The following is a 24,717-nucleotide window of genomic DNA, read 5'->3' as shown; positions in this document are numbered from 1 at the left end:
AAGATCTGCGATGTAAGGTGGTAATGATGGATTTCTAGCAACAAAAGGTTGTATCCAATATTTAAGAACAGCTCCAGTAGCGTTATAAAGTTCATTTTTTAAAGTTTGTTTAAATGGCATATCAAATGTAAAATATCCTCCAAATTGAGTAGGAGTATGTATGTTACATCCTTGCAAAGAGTTAGCATAAAATGGGCCGCCAAGTGGAGAACACAATAAATCACAGGCTAGACCATTAGTATTCATTTCAGTATTAGTTGTAGTAAAAGCTAAATTTCCTATGCGAAGTTCGCCATCTGCATATATTTTAAGAAATACGTTACCTGCTACAGGTGGTCCAGTAGTAATAGATTTATATAATGCTTGTCATAGTTTTCTTAGGATACCACTGTTATCGTTATTTAATGATATAATATATGCATCTGTTCCCTTATCACCTGTACTTGGTGGAAGAGAAAAGATTGTATTACCATTTGTTTCAAGTTTATCAGTCATATTATTTAGTCCATCTCTTTTAAGAAATGTGTTATTAGCTTGAAACATTGTTAATCCGTTTACTATTGATTGTGTATTTGAGTTTGAAGTTCTTCCGAATATATTGACAGGCATTTTATATATGAAAGACTTTTTTAAATCTTTCATGAATCTGAAAGATTTTTTATATTTTTGTATTCAATAAGTTTTCAATAATATCTTGAAAATCGTATCCTTCATCTAATTTCTTTAAAAAGTAAAGACACAGGTGGCCGCAATAAGAAGTATTTCCAAAGTGAACTCTTTCACTATTATAATAAACAGGATAGCGTAAGTATTCAACAAGTTCAGATGGTGGAGGTTGGCTATAAGAGTCAAAAGTGTACTTTACTTTATCGTCTTTATTTCAACAAATCCAATGAAATCCATTAGTACTTGAATCTCCTGTATTTAATATTCACATTCTTTTTTTATTGTTCTATTTGGTAATTGATCTCTAGCAAATACACCTCTAAAAATTTTTATTTTTAGTTTTTTTGCGGCTTCTATCAATTGAAAATTAGTTAGAGGTTCATTTGGTAAGACTAATCCTTCAACATTAATAAACTTGTTCATTTTATATATAATAAACTTTTTATTATATATAATAATGATTAATTGTTAGATTCTTTAGTTTCTTAGAATTAATTACAATATTCATAATTACATTAGTATTATCAATTTCTTCAGTCTCTTCAATCTCTTTATCTGACTCTTCATCTGACTCTTCATCTGACTCTTCATCTGACTCTTCATCTGACTCTTCATCTGACTCTTCATCTGACTTTTCATCTGACTTTATAATTCTTCTTCATATTCTTTACGAACTATTTTATATTTACTAATACGTCCAGTTTTATATATTATAATATCATCATAATATGAAATTAAGTCATATTTATCAATGTTTCTGATGTAATGGATTTCTAAGTTTACGTTATCATTATTACAGTAAGCGTCTTTTACTATATCTTTTATATCTTTGTTTATTAAATCTTTATCAGCTCTATTAGCAAATATAATTATTTCATTTTTACTAAGTAAAAGAGTTTTTAATTTTATTTCTCTATTTTCCATTTTATATACGCAAGAAAATTATTTACATCACTTTTTTTTTAAAATTTTTTTTGTAAATTTATATGTACATTTCTATAATATTATACAAGTTTATAAATGGATCATGTTTATCAGTGTTTTGTATGAAATAGATTGAAATATCAACATTATTAATACATTCTTCACCGTAGTATTTGTAATATTGTTTTACAGCTTTTATTATTTTTTGATTAATTTCTTAAATATTATTTGTATATATCTTTATTAATTTTAATTTATGATCGTCTAATAATAAAGTTTTTAATATTACTTTTTGTTTTTTATTTATTCTCATTTTAAATAAATAAAAAATATTTATGTCATTTCTTGTATCTTGTTTAGTATTACTTTGGGTGAAGGGAGGTGGTGTTTCTTTAATGCCTATTGTCTTAATACCTGTCGTCTTAATGCCTATCGTCTTAATTTATAATGTCCGTATGCTAAAGTGTGAATTCCTTCTTCTAAAATAACTCTTTTATCATCGTCTGCACTTAATGCAATTTTATTTATTTCTTCAGTATATACTTCATGTGAACAAGATCTTATTAAATTCATTTTCCTAACTTGATCTACCTTATTTAATAAACAATGTTTATAATCTTCATGTGTTAAATATTTTTTAGCAATATTTTTCTTTATTTCTTTACATTTTATTTTATTTTATTTTCCATGGAAATTGTAGGAATATAATTTAGATCTGAGTCCTACAAATTCTTCAATTTGTGCTCCTCCTGCTTTGTCTTTGAACATTCCTAATACTTTCTTATTAAGACCAACTTCAAATGCTACATTAATAATTGCTGGGTGATTTAGGGTAAACACACTTGTATCAAATTTACTTTCAACATCATATTTAATATCATCGTAGAAATCTTCTGTTTTAATTTCGTATGCTAAAGAATCTGTATCTGTAAATAATAGTTTTCCTCGATCAGCATATTTATTCTTTATGTAATCGTAATAAAATTCATACATTAGAGTTTTGCTCAAATCTAATAAACACATTTCTAAGTAAATTGGTTTGTTGTACATTAATTTTGTTCTTTTCATATGTATAGCTATTAAATTTTCATCAAATATTGTTCTACTTTTGTAGTTTGGTCTTGATGCTAATTTAACAGCTTCATCTCTGTTAGTTATTAATCTAACATCGACTCTTTTCTGAATGTTCTTCATTGTTTTTCCAAATACTGAGTTGTTCATCAGTTTGACAAATTCTTTTTCAGAATCATTCTTTGCCTTGGTTCTTAGATAAGTATTTAGCTCAATGTATTGACTTAACCAAGTTCTTTCTTCAAACATGACTCCTCTATGAATTTTTGTGATCCTTAGACCTAATCTTTCATACAATTTTAGATTTTCATAATGTATAACATAATTTTTCTTATGATTTAAATTTGGAATTAGTTTTTCGACTTTATTTACTTTTACCCTTTCAGGAGCAAGTGGGTAGTCATTATGATCATCATGTAGATGTTCAGGGTAATCTAAATCTACTTCTAGTATACATGGAAATGGTTTCCAGTTTTCTATTTCATTTTCGTCCATCCATTTAAAACCATGTTTTGGAAGTGGATTACTCACTGCCCATCCACATAAATTATAAGCGTCTAAATATTGTATGAATGTTGATTCTTTGCTTTTGTCATACTCATCACCCATGTACTTATTATTAGATGTTCCTAACCTATTAGATATCATACTGATTCCACCTCTTGTTCCTTTCTTTATAATTAGGATCATATCGTAATCGCTCAACAGTTCTAATTTTACTTTTGTTTTCTTCAATGCTGCATCCCAAGCTAATCCTGGTGATGTATAATACCAAGCAGGATCTAATTTATAACAATTCATACAAACATCTATAAAGTTTTTAAAGACGTCAGTTAGTAAAAGCACATCTGAAACGTTGTACAAGTCATGATAATCCTTAAATGTTTTGCAATGAAACTCATTCCATACAGTTTGTGCATGTGAGTAATCATCATCACTTATATCTTCATTGTTCAATTTTGAAAAGAATAACTCTTTTGGTGGTAATTGGGTTTCATTAAATTTATCAACAGAGTCTACCCAATCATAGAGATATACACCTTTTCTGAGTAACAAATCTAATTGTTTTCCAGAATACAACTTTATGATATTTTTACATTGATCTCTTGTTAAATTTTTTGATAATGCATCTAAGCTAAATGGCATAAATCTATAACTATCTAAAAAACGAAGTTTACGTTTAACTTCAAATTTCTTACCTTCTTTAATATACTCATCAACTTTAATTTCTCTAGAAAAGCTAATATACTTTTCCTCATTGTTTGGTATGCAACTCAATTTCCTTCCTGATAATTTCTTTATAAATACGTGACCATCATAACCTGATAAATTGTGAAATAGTACCGGAAAGAATTTCGGAATTTTATAATTTAATTTACAATTTTGATGAGCATCACCTCTATATTTTCCAGTAATATGACAATTGTCACGTACTTTGTCTTCTCCTAAATAATCTCCACAAATGTGACATTCATTTGCTTCATCAAAATCATATTTATTTTTATTCGTAAATATCATCTTTTTTGGAAACTTAGTCATATCACAAATTTTCTTAATATCTTCTTCTAATCTGTCCACAAATATTTGCGCAACATCATCTTCTTCACTATTTGCTGTAAATGTTTCTAATTTACCTTGATAATAACTTTAATCAAAAAGTTTAATGTAGTAGCAGAACGAACTAGGTGTATGCTTTTGATACTGTTTAGTATAAGATTCATTCGTATTTGGTGTACAAGTATTAATGGCTTTATTAAAACTTTCAAAGTCTGCATGCACAACAAATGGTACTCTCATCGACCTATTATGATAAATAAATTGTTGAACCTGGATTAGGAAGTTCAATTCGCACTGAATCATGTGTATTACAACATAATTTGTGTTTAGATAATGATTCTTCAGAGTTGTATCCAAGTAAACAATTTCTCCAATAATGTTTAGCATTTGTTCTTTTTGATGTTTGTGATATAAGTAATCTACTTAAACTTTTTATTAAACAGAAATGATTCGTTTATCCATCTAAAATTAATAATAAATCTACTAAATGTTTGCGATCATTATCTTTTGAAATGCGTAAAGGGTAAACTGAATTCTCGTATCCATATACATTAACACTGATATCATGATTATTTTTTTCAAATAGTGTTATTTGATTTAAAGATACTGGAAAATCTATTTTATCCCAGTTTAAATTTTCAGCCTGATCTTTAAGATCTTTATCTACTCTTTCAGAACTTTTAGCTGTTGGATTTATTGCTCTTGCGATACACCACTTAAAACATTGATTATCTTCATTCTTTATATTAATTATTGCTTTTTTAGTTGCTAAATTTTTATCAAGTGGAATATATGACTTAGCTTTAATAAGATTATACTCAATAAAATTGATATCCATCTTTATAATAGAAACAAATCTCCAATTTGATCCTAGCTGTTGAAATGATGATAAGTTTTCTAAAATTGTAGACTTTGCTTCTTCATAAAACTCATCTAAATTTGTAGATTCTAATACTCTTAAACTCTTAGTTGTAAACGACACATCTGCAGTTATAGTTTCTCCTGTTGTAATACTCGTCTTCTCCTTTTCATAAGTGATAACACTTTTGATCCTCTGTTTTTATTTAGTATTTTAATTGCATTTTTCTTAGCTTCTTTATCGAAAGATTCTGCATCATATTCATCTACACCTTTAACTGTAAATTGTTTTGTCACATTTTTAACTGCTGATTGTGATAATTTAAACTCAATCTTATTTTGCGTCTTGCTGAATACGATCGATTTAAGAGATTCTATTCTTTTTTTGACTCCGTCTATTGTATCACTCACTTTTTTCTTCAGCACATTTGGAACGTATGGATCTATCCAATTGAGACTGTTGTCATAACTGTTTACAACAACATCGTTTACAGCTGTTAAAAACCTTGAAAATAATCCAGGTGTTAAAACAGGTGACGAAACAAACGACGGAATTGGTTCGTCACGGATAGATCCTTGAACAACAGAACGTGAAGCAGGAACTGGTCTTACAGGACGTGGAGCAGGAACTAGTCTAACAGGACGTGGAGCAGGAACTGATATTTGAGATAATGCATTAGTAAGTTCATCTTTTCGGATATTATAATAATATTTAATTTTTCGCTCTTTAGCGATTTTTTTAATTCTTTTACATTTTTGCTATGCATATCGTTTTCCATTTTATATATGAAAGATATTTTTTATCATAAAAAATTTATTTATATCATTTTTCAAAATTTTTTTTCTTGTTAAAATATTTCAAATAATAAATTTCATATAAAATATTATACACACCCCCATCCTCTAACTCTACAGTAATATTCTATTGTTCGCAGTTTTTTAAGTTGTCTCATTTTGAACAGTTGTTATCTATATACAAAAGGTTCAGGAGTTAATATTTCTGATGATATGTATGGAATCGGTTCGTCAAGTAGGTCTTTCAGACCGATGTGAAGTAGGTCTTTTAGACCCATGCGAAGTAGGTCTTTCGGATCCATAAGAATTATTTTTTCCATTTTTTATATAGCAAGATTTTTTTAAATCTTTTAAATTATTATTTATTTCTTCTCTTTTCCAATACAAACTGCATGACGTAGGCTTATACATTCTTTAAAATTCCATAGCTTTATCTCCCATTTTTATATATTTTTTAAATCCTTAGATTATTAAATATTTTACAACTCATCATCTGATTCACTTCCTAAATCTAAATCGTTCATTATACTAGTAAAATTAGAAATCTTTTTAACAATAACCACTTCTTGAAGTTTAACTTGTATTGACTCTATCATTGAACCAATATAAATACCTTCAATATTTAAGCATCCAATAGCTTCACATCTTTTTTTGATATAATCATAAGGGAAAGCTATAACAAGTGATTTTACAGTATCCTTCGGATTTACTTTGCATGGATCCGAAGGATTTACTTCACTTTTAGTTTTTCTACGACGGAAAACTGTAGTTATTTCTAAATCTTTATTACTTGTCAATAACTTTCCATATATTATTGGAGGTTTATCTGCATTATATCTTAAAATTTTTAAATTAGCAAGATTAACTTTAGATTTTTTTATCTTATTTTTATACACTTCAATTTGATCTCTACAAAATTTTTCAATAGATTCAACGTTGCAATAAACTATTCTTGTTCATCAGACTTTTCTTTATCACATACAAATGACATTGAATAACCATTAAGCTTATCATTTTTAAAATTTATATTTTCACACACACCATAGGAAAAAGAAGGTAATGTTTTAATGAGAACAGGACCACCACCTGTTTGATATTTATATGCAAGTTGTAATTTTTGATGGAACTGGCTTATCAGCTTTGAATATATCTTTTACAAATAAATTTTTAATATCAAATGATTTAATTGTTACAAATGCCATTATTTTTATATATAAAATTGATTTTTTATTTAATTTAAAAAAAAATATTTTTACAATGTAGAATTTTTTTACACTTTTTTTAACTTTTCAGAATTGAATACTTCAATCTTATATCCATTATTAACCTTTCCATCACGCGATTCAAAATATTCATATCCATGTTTAGTTTCTTTCATTGCTCTATATAATGATTTGTATACTATTTCTTCCCCTGTATCTACGTTTGTTAATTTAATAGTGACTGGCTTTTTCTTAATTGATCTCAATCTTTCATATTTTGGATCTATTTCTTTTTTCTTCTCTTTTATCTCATGTATTCTAGGACGACCAACAGGTCTTTTATCTACATTTTCTCCTTTTACTTCATGAATTCTAGGACGACCAACAGGCCTTTTTTCATCAGTTGATTCTATAACTTTTGACATTATTTTATCTTTATCTATCAAGATATTATTTATAGCTAGCATAAATAATGTTACATAATTGTCTGATGTTTTTGTTATATTATTTTCTCTCAATAGATTTTGTAAATCTTTTCTAGTATAATACATTTTTATTATATAAAGAAAAAATTTTTTTTAATTCATTTTTATATAAAATTAATGAATTTGAGTAAGCCTGTTTCCATCTGATTGAAAGTTTAATAATTTATCCGATATTACAAGAGCATATGCCATAGTATTTGCTGGTACTGCAGTATTAAATGTTGCATTCATTGATATATTTACTATTGATAAATCTAATCTTTCTCTTTGATTACTAACATCATAAACCATAATTGGAAATAAATCTCTATATTCAGTTTATAGAACGTTTCCATTTGTAATCAAGTCACTAGTTCCATAAAATTTTTCACTAAAATCAGATGCAGTACCATAAGCTAATGAATACTTAATATTTGGAAATAATAGATTATAATTAAGCTCAGGATAATTTTTATTACTAACAACAACTTGCATGTTTTGTAAGTCGCAATGATCGAATAATGAAGGTTTTGTTGTTTGATCTAATAACTTATTTGTTTGAAATCCAACAATGACATTTCTAGGTCTTACAGAAGATGCCTTTGGACTAAGTTGCCAATTAAATGATGTAGTTTTTGGTACTGCCATACTATTATTACGACGCTCTCTGTAAGCTGATTAGATAGTTACTTTTGATGATATCATACTGAGAAGTTTAGATTCTTGTTCAAATGATGGATCTAACTGTGGAATGTATAATGCTACTTTATCAAGAACAACTTTACCAGCAACTACACTATTAGCTCTAAATATGGCATTATTGTCACTTCCTCCAGTAAGAGTTAATGTTTGTATAAATCCAAAAACAGATTTGTCATAATCATCGCAGAAACAAAAAATGTTGTTTAAAGGTATACGAAATGAAAAGGCTCCCTTTGTAGTTGCTTTTTGTATTATTACTCCTTGCCTAATTGCAAATCCAACGTTATCTGTTAGCGATGCTGTTGTTGAGGAATCTTTATACCATAATTGATTTAATCCCTTTGAAACTTGAAAGTTGTTAGAATATTTTAACAATCCAAGCATTGTTGTAGCTACACCTGGATTATCAATTGTCTCAACATCTGTAGATGATAATTTATATGATATCCTATCGAATAGATACATGACACCATTATTTTTTAAAGATATTGCATCTGTATTAGCATAAGCTGTCCAATCATTTTTAAGAAGTGTCCCTTCAACTAAAATATAAGCTTTAGATGGTAGTGTATATAAATCAGTTTGATCAATTGTAATTCTTATGTCTCCGCTATTTAGATTTGTACCAATTTTCGGATTATAAGCATAATATTGACATCTTTCAATTCCTACATCTTTCATTGGCTCATCATAATTTAATACTTCAGAAGTTGTCATTTTTTATATAAAATAAATTTTATTTTTTTATCTGATAATGAATTTTTAAAATAATCTGAGCCCATTCCCTTTTTTAACTAATTCTTCAATTCTAATAGCATTTTCACTTCGAATTGATTTCTTTGGTTTTATTGAAGATCCATATACTAAATTATTAAGATTTACTTCATTACTTTGTGTTCCAGATCTAATCAAGTTTGATAATAGCTCTTCACTTTTTATATCAAGATTTGATTTAGATACTTTATCAATTATTTTTTTTCCTTTTTCTATTGCAGTATTTTTAGCAGCTTCTATTGCTGATAATGATAGTTCTTTTCCTGCTGATTTAGCAGCAGTTAATGCACTTTTTCCTAAATCAGTAGCTGCAAGCTTTTTAACCATAGCTGATGATACTTTAGTTACATTTGATGCTGCTGCTCTTCTAAACATCTCTCTTAGAGTATCAAAAAGTCCTCTTCCTCCAATAACATGCTTCTTAATATATCTCTTATTTTTAATGATGATCATTTTTATATACACAATTTTTTTTATTCATACTGCTAGAATATTTTGTATTGCTTTATATTCTTCACTATTTAATATACTCTGCCTTAGTAATTCATCGCTAATTGCTACAGCTTCATTTCTTGATGAATTATTACCAGCCTCGCAATCCTAACATTTCAACAAATACATTAGGATCGCTTGGAAGAATTACAGTTTGAATTACAGTTTTAATTCTTCTCTTATCTCCAACTCCACTTCATTTTATCTAATACTCTAGTTTTCTCCTTGCTCCCTTCATATCCTTCCAAATTGGAGATATTAATTCATTGTATTTTCACTTCTTTGACAACTGACGACTGACGACTTTGGTTTGTTTGACTTCTTTGACGACTGACGACTTTGGTTTGTTTGGATTACTAGAAGTAATTGCATCTGTTTGTAGTAATATATCTCTATAGTTTTTAATTTCTTCATTATTATATACTTCTTTATTTGGATTAAATTTTGTTATCAATTCCCACAGACCTTTTGTACCAATATTTTTTTTCCATCAATATTTATATTATTTTCATCAATAGTTATTGGCTTTTTACCAATGTATAACTCTCCATCTTTAGAATGTATTCCAAATACTGTACCTGTAGAATTTTTGCTTGATGTATATAATCTAAGACAATCCGTTGCAATTTTGCCTAACTTTAATAACTTTGATCTATCAAACTCAATCTTAGATGCATAAGGATCCTTTTGATCCATACGGAGTAGATCCTTTTGATCCATACGAGTAGATCCTTTTGATCCATACGAAGTAGATCAAAGCTTTGTATTCTTCAATAGCTTGATTTCTTCAATAGCTTGATTTCAATAGCTTGATTTCAGGATCAGTAATTTTTAAAAACGACATTTTTAATATGAAAAATAAAAAAATATGTAAATAAAAACATAACATAAAATTCTATGTTGTGTTATGTTTTTTTATTTTTCAATATTAATTATATTTTTAATTTCATAGTCATTATAAGTGACGTCATCTGATTCTAATAATCCTGTTAGTACTGCAATTGATAAAATACTTTTTATTAATTTTTTTCTTTAAAGTCACACTCTAATTGAAGTACATATTTATCTATCATTCTCAATTTATAATCCTTTTTCAGTAATAAGATTATAATTATATTGATATTTTGAATAATATCTTAAATCCAAAGGACCTATGCAAAGTAAATCAGTAACACATGATTTACTTCGCATAGGTCCTTTGGATTTAATAATAGCTCCTGCTTTTCCAAATCCTAAAAGTTCAAAATATATTTTTTTATTCAAATCTGTTTCACGCATACTACATTCTAAAAAGAAAGGATAAAACATATTTATCAACAAGTATGAGTTAATTTAAGTTATTATTTGTTTTTAATAATATTTTCAGATTTACTTCGTCCTTCGAATTTATTAAATCTCATTTGTAATAAATTAATTTCCTCATCTCTTCCTTGGTTAATCAAGGATATATTAGTTTGTTCATCAATATCTTTACCAATACCATTTCCAGCAATTTTATTAATCAGATTGTTCCCAGTTGCAGCTCCTACACCTGTAAGAAGTCCTGTTGCTAGAGACGGTATTACTTTTGATGCTAAAAAACTTCCAGCTGATCCTAAGAAAGGTAAAAGTGCTCCTAGAAATCCTCCCTTCTTTATTTTAGCATTGTACATGAGTTGTTTTTTGCTTAATTTTAGCACTACTCCTTTACCATTTTCATATGCTTTTGAAATTTTATTCATCTGTGTATTTGTTACAGCTAATGCATGTTCTCCATTAAAATCTGAATGTGATAATTCAATACTAACTGCAGTCTTTTCACTGATTGCTTTTTCAACTTTTTTCAATTGTCCTTCTGAAAGATGTATTTTAACATTAGTATAATTTCTCATTTTATTATAAGATTATTTTTTTTCTCTTTTGTGAAATCAAATAGAAATTTTTTCACCTCTTAAATTAATTAGATTTCCATTTTGATCAACTATTGTATTTACTAATGTTGAAATCGAATCTAACAATACACGTTGATATATTAAATTAATCGGTTCTTGAACAATTTTATATCCAGGACCGACATTTGGAAAAAATAAATATATAATTTTTGTGTTTTTCCATCAACATATGAATCTTCTACTATACTAGATGTAACGTGTATAGTATTCACTTCTAATATTTTCACAATACTTTCAGATTCATAATAACCTGTTGAATATATTTGATAACTAAAACCTAAAATAGTCCTAATTGAGTTTGTAGTTGTAAAATCTACTTTATATCCTGTCTGAATATTTAAAGTTGAACGTAATGTATTGTTATTAGCTCCAATTGTTATAACTGGAACTCCTGATATTACATCACCGTTTTTAAGTAAAAATAATTCAATATACTTATTTATATCATCAATATCATATGCTCCTACTGGAAGTAGAACATCAAACCAAGTCACCCCATTATCAGGACTGAATCTAAAATTGTTATTTAAAAAATCAATATTTGGAAAACTATAATATGTTTCTAAACCAACTAGAGCCTTTTAATATTGTTTATTTTTATCCAGTTCAATACTATAACTAAATTTAGTTACTATTTCACTACTGTCTCCGTTTACATATATGCAATGCATTTTTATATATTAAAATTTGTTTATCTAGAATCTTTAAAAATTCAAAGAATTTTCTATAGATCTTAAGGATCTTTAAAAAAGTCAGATGTAATATAAAAATGATCAAATCCACTTCTATACTTTCCATCATCTTTTTCAGAAAATAAATCTATTACAACAAATCCATGCTTTTTCATGCAGTTCTACATAACTTTTTAAACTCATCCTCTGACATATCACTCGATACATGATCTTTATAAATATGATTTAAATTCTTAGAATCTTGTGGAAATAAACAAATAAAATTTGCATTTTCTCTTATAGTCTGTCTAGGCAACATAAAATAATTTTGTGCAAGATAGAAACAATCTACATTACTATGCCTCCCTCTTATATAACACTTCTCACATTTATTTTGCTTTGTCAGTTGCAAATCATCAAACATCATTAAATTATTATTACTAGCATCGAGATCTTCAGGATCTGGTACATCATCTGCTGTCTCAAAAAATTTACACTCCATATCAACTTTACTATTTTTCTCATTAAACGTTTTTGAAACTTCTTCAATAACTTCTTCAGGATTTTCTATTTTGTCCTGATGCTTAAATAAATTAAGAATAACTTCTTTTGGTAATTTTTCTTCAAAAGATCTTTTTAATATTTTGTATTCAGGCTGAAATAGAGATTTTCCAAAAATTTGTAAATTATTATAATCTAACCAACCAGGTCTTAAAAGTAAATTTAACAATAAAGTAGTTTTTCCACAACCTGACTTTCCAACAATAATTCCTCTTACACTTTTAGGTAACAACTTACTATTATTTCGTTTATTTCTTTTTACGTTCCATGATAAATCGACAACATCCATTTTTATATATAAAAATGGATATTATTTTTTATATATAAAATGATGTACTGTGTCAAATGCAAAAAAAATACAAATACACTAAATCAACAAAACTTTGTCAGCAAAAACAATAGAAATAGGATTCGCGGAACTTGCGACATTTGCGGAACAATAAAAACTCAATTTGTCAGATCCAGTAAGAAAGGAGGAGACTTAGTCAACTCTATTAATTCAATAACTAAAAAAGTAAAATTACCATGGGCAAAATTCCCAGGTGAGATGCACTTACCTGGAATGAACTTTGCTGGTCCTGGTACTAATTTAAATGAGAGACTCACTTCTACTGACGCATATAAAAAATGGAGTAAATTCTATAGATAGAGTTGATAATGTTGCTTATCATCATGATCTCGCATATCAACATTTTACAGATACTGCAAATAGAAACTTAGCCGACAGAATAATGATTGAAGAAATGGACGCTATAAAAAATCCAACTACACGCAAAAAAATTTAAAGAGGCATTATAAAACCTATCATCGCTTCTAAAGCAAAGTTTGGACTCGGTCTGAAAGACCCATGCAAAGTCGGTATTCAAAAAAACTACAATCGATCAGCGAAAAAGTCAAAGAAAAAAATGTGAAATGGTCTGACGAACATGCGAACGAACTTCATAGACCCGTTATAAAACATTTCAGAAAAAGAAAAGTAATTGCAAATGGAATCGATGAAATATGGGCAACTGATTTAATTGACATGCAATCTTTCTCTAAATTCAATAACGGAATAAACTACTTACTCATAGTCATAGATGTATTTTCAAAGTATGGATGGATTGTTCCATTGAAGAGTAAACTGGAGCTGATATTGCTCATGCTTTAAATAAAATATTTGAAAAAAGAAAATGCCAAAAATTATGGGTAGATAAAGGTCGAGAATTTTATAATAAGCATGTTAAAGCTCTAGGTGTTGAGTTATACTCAACTGAAAATGAAGAAAAAAGTTGTGTAGTTGAACGTTGGAATAGAACAATGAAAGAGAAAATGTTCAAATACTTTTCAGCTAACTCTACCAGAAAATATATTGATGTTTTAAATGAAATGGTAAATAAATACAACAACACAAGACATTCCTCAATTAAAATGACACCAGTTAAAGCTAGTGATGAAAAGAATAAGAATATTGTTTGGTTAAACTTGAACGGAAATGCAAGATCAGAGAATGTGCAACCAATGTTTTTAATAGATGATAAAGTTAGGATAACTAAAAAGAAGACAACATTTGAAAAAGGATACACACCAAGATGGACTGAAGAAGTTTTTACTATATCACAAATTCAGTACACAGATCCTCCAACTTATAAAATAACTGACAATAATGGTGAAGAAATACAAGGAACTTTTTATGAACAAGAACTGCAAAAAACGAATCAGGAAGTATTTAGAATTGAAAAAGTGATTCGTAAACTCAAAAATAAATCACTAGTAAAGTGGTATGGATATCCTGAATCGTTTAACTCATGGGTTGACAATAAAGAAATGATAGATCTTTCAGATCCATAAGAAGTAGGTTCTTCTAACCCATGCAGAGTAAGTCTGAAAGACTCATGAAAGTTTTGGTCAATTGGACATCTTAAACTATATGAAAAATTGTGGCTGGATAAATGGCCGAAAATAGAAATGAGCCAGAACATACATTTCTCTACTACTTATATATATACATTATATATATATATATATATATATATATATATATATATATATATATATATTATATATATATATATATATAAAAGCACTAAAAACATATAATGTCAAATTTATTTTTACAACACGACCTAACTTAAAAACAATTCTAAGTAATAACAAATCTAATTTAATGACAAACAGCAACCCTGAGTTGTACAAGCTTACGCGTTCGTGTGGGAGAATTTTGTATTGGGGAAACAAAAAAGAGAATTTTGCAAAAAAGCATAGAACACCAAACTAATAGCATGAATGGCAGTTGGCATGCTTCTGGAGCAACTGAGCATTGCAAAGAACGTCATGGGATATTCGACTGGCTGCATCCAAAACTTTTATCTATAAATAACAACTATCATGAAAAGAAAATAATATATTATAAAATATATATATATATATATATATATATATAATATATATATATATATATATATATATATATATATATATATATATATATATATATATATATATATATATATATATATATATATATACATATTTATATATATATATATATATATATATATATATATATATATACATATATATATATATATATATATATATATATATATATATATATCAGCTAGGAGATGTTTGAAAAAAAATTAGCTTAGCAAATAATAATAAAAAAAGTTATAAAAAACATGCAATTCTAATAATAAACATACTGCTAACAAAGAAAAATGAAAAATAAAACGTTGTAAACCCTTTGTTGCAAACTTAAAAATTATTTCTTCAAAAAAAATTATTAGTAAACGTTTTTTTCAAAAACTCACAAAACTTTACAATATTACGTTCTTCTATACCACATTAATACATTATCTGGTAAATCTAAAATAAAAAATGTAATGAATAAGTTATCAAATAAGAAAAACATTGCATACAAAAAATGACAATCAATTCACCATATAGAGAAAAGCTGTAGTGATTTACCCGAGTAGTAGTTGTGAAATATTATTATTTCATGTTAGCTTTTACAAAATAATTTATCCTGGAACATCATGATTCCAAAATATTTATAGCAAAACCATGTAGTAAACAGCGCTAAAGATAAAAAATCAAATTGAGATAAAAGAAATTGTATATGGCTAAATAATTTGGCTTTTAGTGAATGATTAAAAACAGTGATTTTTAATCATTCAATCATAAAATTACCAATTTACCATTTTTAGACACTAATATGAAGATAAGCCAAATGTCTATCAACTCAAAAGATAACAAAAAAACATCACAGCAACAACACACAACAATAGCAAACACCATAAGTTAATATAATATGTTTATAACATAACTTAAGTAAGATAACGTTCATATTTAACAGAACATAAGTAACAACATTAGACAAAATGTTATTAAAATACGTTATTATGTATTTTTTGGCACGAAACACTATCGTGTTACCCTCTGTTATAAGTATATTACTTAGCTGGCAAAGTTGACAAATCTTACTCTACACGTTTACAAAGTCACAGCACTTTGAAACAACATAACATAAACATATGTACCAATTTTAAACACAATAAATGTGTTTAAATATGCATATATGGTTAAATATATACCCTATATACTTATTTAAAGACATTTTTAAAAACAATTATATAATACATATTGACACATACACGAACGATAAAAAACACTTAATATTATAAAAAAAACACATTGATAAAATAACTATAAAGCACTTATGAACACATACACATACATATCAAAAAAGCATAATGCAAACAATAAACGTATATAAACAAAAATTAAAAAATAAACGCGATAAAATTTGAAAAGATTCAAAATAAACAAAATATATATTTACAAACAATACTCCTTACCTTTTTTTTCTCCATAAGAACTGTAATCCTCATAACAAAATTTAACCTTTAAATACAATAACATGTGATGCCATGTCAGTGTTGGCACAAAATTTTAATTAAAATTTTCTAAATTTTCTAGAAAAGAACGAAAATAGTTAATAGCATCACACAAACTTTAAAGTAGTAGTAACCATTTTATGGAAATAGCATAAGTATAACTTTAAATAACATCCATACCCCTATTTTCCTTCTTAAAATTAATCAATAAAACTGCTAAAAGAAAAGCTAAAACAAACAAAATATAAACGATTTAAAAATTTAAAATCATTTCTACTTAAAATCCTTGCTACTTCATCTAATAAAAATTTAAATCCTTTCTACTTTATCTAATAAAAATGTATATACAAATATTTTATATATTTACTTTAATTATAAGATGATCTTAACGATGATTATTTATCTTATTATGATTCTTTATGTAATATATCTAAACTAATAAATAAATTTCATAAGAAAAAAAGTTTTAACTCGTTTAAGAGATCTTTCTCCAATAACTGCGTGCATTTTGAAAACGCGTTCTTTCAAAGCATAACTAATAAAATGACATTAAAAACTAAACATTAAACATTAAACATTAAACTTTTCTGTAGTATTAATAGTAACATTAATGTTAAAAATAATATTAAGATTGTTTGCGATCAGTAAGATAAGAGCGAAACCAGTCACTTACAATACTACGAATAATATATTGTTTTAACTTAAAAATCAAAATGTTTTGATCAACGGTATTAAAAGCTTTTTGTAAACCTATAAAAATACCACAAACAAAATGACCAGTGTCGAGAGCTTTACTGATTTTTTCAGTTATACTTATCAATGCATGGCAGGTAGAATGTTTTCAACGAAAACCAAATTAAAATTCATTTATACAGTTAAAAGAGTTGAGAAAAGAGTACACTCTAGAATACATAAGTTTTTCAAGAAGTTTAATAATGTTAGACAAAAGAGAAATAGGTCTGTAGATAGTAAATAAAATTTTAAAGCCGTTTTTAAATACTGGAGCAACACAAGATAATTTAGAACATTCTGAAAAGTTCCTTTAACGAATGTTTTATTAAAATAATAAAGAATGAATATTTGAAAATTCATTGTTAAAATCGATAAGAATGTTTGCTGGAATGCTATTTGGGCCTATTGATTTTCAAGGCTTTAAATTAGGTATAAGAGATGAAACATCAGAAATATTTGTTGGAGATAATAGTAGACTGTAAATTTGGATATTTAAGATATTTTTTATATAGTTTATGTAAGGCGAATAAATATTGGATTTAAGTTTTTGTACGATGTTTGTAAAAAAAGTGTTAAACTTTTCAGAGATGAGATTTGGTTCCGTTATATATATTTCATTATCTTGTAAATAGTTGGGAGAAGAGTAATTAGTTTTTGACATTTATTAACTTATTAATTCCTTTCCGAATTTCTCAAAGATTTTTCACATTTTTTTCACAAGATCTTAACATTTTTTTTATAGATTGCGTATTTAGATCAATTTTAAGATTCCCTTTGTAATCCAAGGTTTAAATCTACTCTTGAAGTTCTCAATACTAATTTTTTAAGTGGGGCGTAGCGGTTCAATTTTAAGGTTGTTTCAGAAAATAATGTTTAGAACTAAAATTTAACATCACTGTTCTCTATAAGATTATCCCAATTAATGTTTAATAAATCTGATTTGAAGTTTATTTTATTAAAACTTTTAAAATTTCTGCGATATAAATTGTGATTGCGAGGTATAAATAACTTATTAAAATTAGGACAAATACAACATTAAGGTAAGTGATCAGAAACTGAAGTCGTCAAATTTCCTGAAATAATTTTATTAGTTTTTAATTATTAAAAATATTGTCAATGGTTGTAGCAGAATAATTAGTAATTCTGGTTGGCAAAGTAAGTATGATGTCAGAGTGAGTGTAATGAGAAAGTGAGTATGATATTGAGTATCATATGATGTAATAGCTTTGTATTTATCAATACCAAATGATAAAGCCATAACTGTGATAATTGATTATTTTAACAATGATATAATTAATCTTAAAGCAAGAACTAAATTAACACTTACTGACATTCACCAATTAATAGAACTATATCTTAGACAGTGTTATTTTTTGAATTAAAATGGAATTAGAACCATACTCAACTCAGGTCTGATTGGATTATCACTGGTTGTTGTTGCAGAGGTATTCTTACAAAAATTGGAAACAAGAGCTCGGAATATTGCTAAAATTAACAAATTTTCACTAAAATCTTATAGAAGGTATCTTAATGAAAGCCATGCTATATAACACAAATAATTTGCATTGCCAACTAACACAAATAATTAGCTTTATGATTTCAAAGTCTACCGTAAAGAAGCAATAACAAACATACAGATAAAACCCGACTTAAGTATTAACCCTGCAACTATTACTGTAGTTTTTAAAGGTTTCATATTACAAGCCACCAAAATCTGGTCCAAAAAATACATTAACAACGAGGTTCAGTTTATAACCGATACGTTTATTGAAAACAGTCATAAGAGATGAAATCTAGAAATAATTGCAGCGAAAAACCTTTCAGTTAAAAGCAATCCTAACACTAAACTTGCCAAAAAACTAGAAAATAATGTTGCGATAATAAAGCTACCTTGGCTTCCAAGACTTGGACCGAAACTACGAAAAGCACTAAAAACATATAATGTCAAATTTATTTTTACAACACCACCTAACTTAAAAACAATTCTAAGTAATAACAAATCTAATTTAATGACAAACAGCAACCCTGAGTTGTACAAGCTTACGCGTTCGTGTGGGAGAATTTTGTATTGGGGAAACAAAAAAGAGAATTTAGCAAAAAAGCATAGAACACCAAACTAATAGCATGAATGGCAGTTGGCATGCTTCTGGAGCAACTGAGCATTGCAAAGAACGTCATGGGATATTCGACTGGCTGCATCCAAAACTTTTATCTATAAATAACAACTATCATGAAAAGAAAATAAGGGAATCGCTTGAAGTTAACCTACAGTTGGAGAACACTGGTGTTACTGAATATCCTTAGAATCTCTCATTTTTCTCTTAAAATAATCTCTACTTTAACAGTGTTGTTTTTATTCCAACCAAAGGCTCCATGGAATGCCCCGCCACAACAGAATTTTTCCATTTTCCCCCCAAAAGTGTTGGCGAAGTTTGATTCACCTGCATAGAGTTTCCACACAAACACTCCAGTTTGTAGACTCCTGGATAAAAGAAATGGGGCTTGCATTCTTCTAGAGCAGAAGTTTGGAAAGGTTGTGTTTGGCATGTCGATCACATGCCGGTCTACACCGTGCTCGCTGGATGGCGAAAGCTTTTTATGCGTTGAAGATTTGGATGTTTAGAGACCAAATCAGGTTAACAAAAAGAGAGGAGAAGGGAATAAGAGGTATTTACCTTTTTACGGTTTGACATACATTACAGGCCTTTTATAATTCTTTCTAAATTTTTTGTACAACTATAGCTTACTATAATGGTATTTCTGTTATAAATCTTTTTCTATTACGCTTTTTTGCAATTTTATTTTCAAATTTAAGATCCAAATTTTGAAAAATTTAAAAAGAATTACAAAAAAATTTTGAAAGAATTATAAAAGGCCATAATTTTGCATTGATTAATAAAAAAGAATTTCTCAAAGATAAATGTACTGAAATATGTAACTGCAAGCAAAAACTTGGCTGCCCTATGAATGGCAAATGCTTATCAAAAAGCATTGTTTCCTCGCAAAACAACCCTGATAAAAAATATATTGGCTTAACCGAGGGCAAATAAAAAAAAACGTTATGCCTACCACACACAATCGTTTAAACACAAAAAATATTCAAAAGAGATTATGCTGTCAAAATAAATTTGGGATTTAAAAGAAAAAAATAAAAATTTTAATTTACAATTGTCTATTCTAAAATCTACTTATGCCTATAATGACATTTCCAAAAAATGTATGCCATGTTTGTAAAAAAAATTTGAAATATTTAAATCAAGAAAATTTATTAAATAAAAATCTGAATTAATTTCTCAATGTAGGCATTAAAGTAAACCTCTTAAGAAATTGTAAAAACAAATGACCAAATTAGAACTATCCCCATTCCAAAGAAATTTAATAATTTAATAATTACTTTCTGTAACTTCCTGTTATAGAATATAGTAATTAAAAAAATATAGTAATTAAAAATTTTTTTAATATTAATTTATAACGTCCTATAAAATATTTTTTTCTACAAATTAATTTTTTTTTACATTTAGTAACTCTTCCTGATGATCCAGCATTGGTTAAAGTTGAAGACAAAAGTTAGATTAGTGTTTTTTACCAATTTATATATATAAATATATATATATATATATATTTTTTAATATATATATATGTATATTAGGGCATGCCAAAATATCACGATTTTCAGAAAATGAAAGGTCGCGGTATAAATACCTGTTCTATACATAAAAAGGAGTATATAAACCAAATTTGAACTCTCTAGGACCATATTTAGTGCTGGAAGATGATTTTTGGTTTTTTCGCAAATACGAGAAATCGTTGTTTTTTTCTGAAAAAAAATATTCTTTTTGAAAATGAAGAAATAAAAAAGTTAGGAAAGGTATTTTTTAGTTTAAAATCTAATATTGTTACTATAACAGGTATTTTACAATTTGGCCAGTGCACTTTGGTCAGCTTCTAATGATATTAATGCCCTGTGCTCTCTGACAACTAGCAGTATATCTTGTTTTTTGTCCTCCTTTAATGTGCTACTGATATATCTTTGTATAAGATTGATATTCCGCTCTGCTGGGTCATTTGTAACATTTAGAGATTTTACAAACTCACAAAATGATATATAGGAATCATTTTCCTCCAGCTTTCCAGCAGCTAAACCTGTTTTCCAGGTAGGAATTTCGTCCTGTATGCCTAGAACAATGAAAAGAGCCCAACTTTCCTCTGTAATCAACTCTGTTACCTCAGAGGTTGGTAAAACTAGGACAGCATCAGGTTTACCATTGGGAATAGTGTTGATATCTGGTACCTCAAAGGTCAACAGCTTGTCTAGAACTGCAAGCTTCTCTTCAAAATCTGGATCTGCCAGTATTAACACAGCAACCTTTGGGGCAAGGTACCAAGAGTGTTGCTGAAAAAATTTCAGAAAAGCATTGCCAATTTTGACGTCAAACTCTTGTTGTATAACATAAGCTGACTTGAATGACAGGAAATAATTCTTAACAGCATATTCTGCTTTGTATGAACGTAATTACCATGGAGCATAAAAAACTGCACATATAAAAGCTGACTTTTCCAGGTGAGGTAACTGATCTTTAGGCAGAAAATCTATTATACCTGATGTCATAACAATAGCTAAATTGTAAAGACTGTCAGCCATGAAACGAGCATTGTGATTGGCTCCTGGTTGATAAATTTTAAAACCCTTCAGCTTTGGTGATGAGACATTTAAATAAAAAGCAGCATAATTAACTAGATGATTATAATCATCTCTTGGAAACACTTCGTGATTAAGAGCAAACTTCAGATATTCCTGAGCTTCCAGGTAAAGTTTATGAAGTTCAGATCCAACTTCCAGCTTCTTCTCATCAAATTTCTTAAACTCAGACAGGTTAGCTTTTTGAATTATGGCGTGATATACTTCCCAGTTCTTCTTGAAATCTTTATAGAACTGTCTATCTGGTGCAGCAGTAGGTCCAAGGACAATTACAATTGCCTTATGTATTGCTATTTCAAACATGTGATGTCTGCATAAAAGCCAGAGAACAGGTTTTCCCAAAGTATAGCACAACCTGGTTATAATTCCTCCATGGGCTCCTGTGTTAACATTGGTAGTATCTGTAACAATTGCAAAAATTTCATTGCATATTTCAAAGGACTCAAGTAAGTTGTGAATAATTTCTGTTTTATCAACAGCTTTGCCAGACTCTGCAGGTAAAACACCAAGTAAGAGATCGTTTTTATTCTCAAATTCAGGACTAGTAACACTGACAGCAACTCTATCTCTTACAACAGATTGCAAGGTATTTTCATCTAAATGTTTTAACAGCTTGCCATCAAAGTGGAGAACAAAATGTTTTCCAGCCATTGTCTCTCTGTAATTTTCTCTGATGGTGTTGCCTAAATAAAGATCATTTTTTACACAATATATTATTGTTATGATGGTTTATTTTTAGGTAAATATTCCACTCTTTAAAGGTATAGTAAGATTTTAATCATAACTTTCATTTATAATAGACTTACATTAGAAAATCAGGGATAAGAAATATGGCATCTGAAGAAAAACTTTTTGATTTGAAAAAAAAAACTTAATTTTGACTGGCAAAAAGTTGGCATAAAAGACTTTTTCTTTAGGTGTCCCTTTAAAAATTACCTTGATGTTCAATTACTTTCGCTCTTTCTCTTGAAATACTAGATTTAGAAATGCCCATCTGATTAACATCTCCTCCCAGATAATTAACAACAGACGACAACAGCCAGGTTTGTAATTCAATGCTGATTAACCCTCTAGCACAAATAGGTGTAGTTACTGCCATCAATTCTTCTCTTGTAATATTTTTATTTACTTGCATTGAGCCTTTAGGTAAGACTTTTGGGGTTTTATTATGAGCAGCACCATATTCAAAGTCATCATCACTACCTTCGAATGAGTCTTCTTCTACAGCAAAATCTGGATCTGTCAAAGTTGAGTCAAACATATCCAAATTGGCTGGACCAGACTTGTATCTAAAATATTTACATAAATAAGTTAGGATTTCATTTTTAAGAAGTAAGTTTTTTAACAGTTTTAAAGTAATTATGTAATGTACACTTGTTTTACCTTTTCTTAGTTGGCGTCAAGTTTTCATCACTTTCATCAAGTGGTGGGGGAGCTGATTTACATCTTTCTTTCTCCTCTAGGTACTTCATTCTCATTTGTTCTTGTCTTTTATACCTTTCTAGTCGTTTCTCAATGATGGTAGCTAGCTCTTTATCTGGCTTAGAAATAAACCACTTCCTAAAACAAAAATGTATAACATTGGAATGCAATAACTTACTCTGATGGGCAGACAGATGGATAGCTGAAAGACAGACAGACTGAAAGCCCTACATAAAGTAGCTGCCCTACTAACAATTTGATTAATATAGAGAAATTTACAAAAAGGCTACAATATAATTGATACTCTTACCTGTCTGTTTGCTGGTCTAGATAGAAATTTAGGTCTTCCTCAATAGCAGCTTGTGTTCTTGGTGTTATTTTGTCACTTCTCATCAGTTGCTCTAAGTTATCTTTGCCTATGTCAAACAACTGTTCCATTGTTGAAATGAATTCATTCTTAATATTTTCTCTAGTATCTTTGGTATCTTTCAGGGTAACACGTTTTTTCAAAAGTTGATACTTCTTGTGTAGAGCTTGAAGTTTGTCAAGAATTGAATATTCTGAAATGATGTATGCTTGAAATCCTGCTTTGGTCCAAATGTTGACTATTTGTCTAATCAAGCAGTCTGATTGCGTCTCAAGGTCACAAAAATCTCTACCTAATTTAGATTTTTAAAAAATATTTTATTCATTTAACATTTATTGCACCTGAAAAAATAATTATTTAGTCCTCTTTAATCTAGGAATAAAAATGTTTATGTTTTACAGTTATGTCTTACTTTTGCACACCAAGTTCCTTGTTCCTTTTTGCTTCTTACAGGCCATGTTAATTTGTGTTTTAATAAATCTTTTCTTTTTACTTGAAATTAAATATTGATAATATCTTAAAAAACTACCATTGGTTGGAAGCTGTGTATTTGGTAGCTGTGAAATTGGGTTAGTCAACAGATATAATGGTTGTCTGACACTTTCACTTACATGGACATTTTTCTTCTTTTTTGTACCCATTTCTTTTGAAAAAGTTAATGTTATTTTAACTATTTTTAACTATTAAGCTATAAAAAATTATTAACAGTTTATAATAGATATGTCATGTAGTGATTGTAATCTTAAACTAAACATGGTGCAATCTTGTTATTTTGCCATCCTTCATGTAATTTCATCATACTTTGCGTATTTTCGTAAAATCTTGATTTCATCTTCTGGCACCTAGAATTGAGATAGAACAATGAAAATTTATATTTTTGCTTATTTTTATGTATAGAATAGGTTTTTAAAGCGCGACCAAAAATTTTTTTTTTTGGCATGCCCTAATGTA

General features: G+C 28.0%; 2 protein-coding genes across 2 annotated transcripts; both read right to left on the bottom strand.

Annotated features, from left to right (window-relative positions):
* Nucleotides 1-2,019: 2,019 nt before the first annotated feature.
* LOC136079114 (uncharacterized) lies at nt 2,020-4,458 on the bottom strand. Its single transcript, XM_065794829.1, has 3 exons — nt 4,364-4,458; nt 2,317-4,306; nt 2,020-2,181 (listed from the first exon to the last, which is right to left on the bottom strand). The coding sequence occupies exons 1-3, from the start codon at nt 4,456-4,458 to the stop codon at nt 2,020-2,022; spliced, it is 2,247 nt and encodes a 748-aa protein (XP_065650901.1).
* A 3,757-nt stretch (nt 4,459-8,215) lies between these two features.
* LOC136079113 (uncharacterized) lies at nt 8,216-8,956 on the bottom strand. The gene has a single exon (XM_065794828.1). The coding sequence runs from the start codon at nt 8,954-8,956 to the stop codon at nt 8,216-8,218; it is 741 nt and encodes a 246-aa protein (XP_065650900.1).
* Nucleotides 8,957-24,717: the final 15,761 nt, after the last annotated feature.

Source organism: Hydra vulgaris, chromosome 04 (genome assembly GCF_038396675.1).
Source record: "Hydra vulgaris chromosome 04, alternate assembly HydraT2T_AEP".
In the NCBI taxonomy this organism is placed as follows: domain Eukaryota; kingdom Metazoa; phylum Cnidaria; class Hydrozoa; order Anthoathecata; family Hydridae; genus Hydra; species Hydra vulgaris.
This window is presented reverse-complemented; position numbering and strand designations above follow the sequence as displayed.

What these genes read in the sequence shown, in the direction of transcription:
- LOC136079113 (XM_065794828.1), bottom strand. Translation starts at nt 8,956, where the DNA reads ATGACAACTTCTGAAGTATTAAATTATGATGAGCCAATGAAAGATGTA.
- LOC136079114 (XM_065794829.1), bottom strand. Translation starts at nt 4,458, where the DNA reads ATGAGAGTACCATTTGTTGTGCATGCAGACTTTGAAAGTTTTAATAAA. An exon ending in AATGAATCTTATACTAAACA is followed by an intron (nt 4,307 to 4,363) that starts GTATCAAAAGCA and finishes TTTTGATTAAAG; the next exon opens with TTATTATCAAGGTAAATTAG. An exon ending in GAGCACAAATTGAAGAATTT is followed by an intron (nt 2,182 to 2,316) that starts GTAGGACTCAGA and finishes TTATTAAATAAG; the next exon opens with GTAGATCAAGTTAGGAAAAT.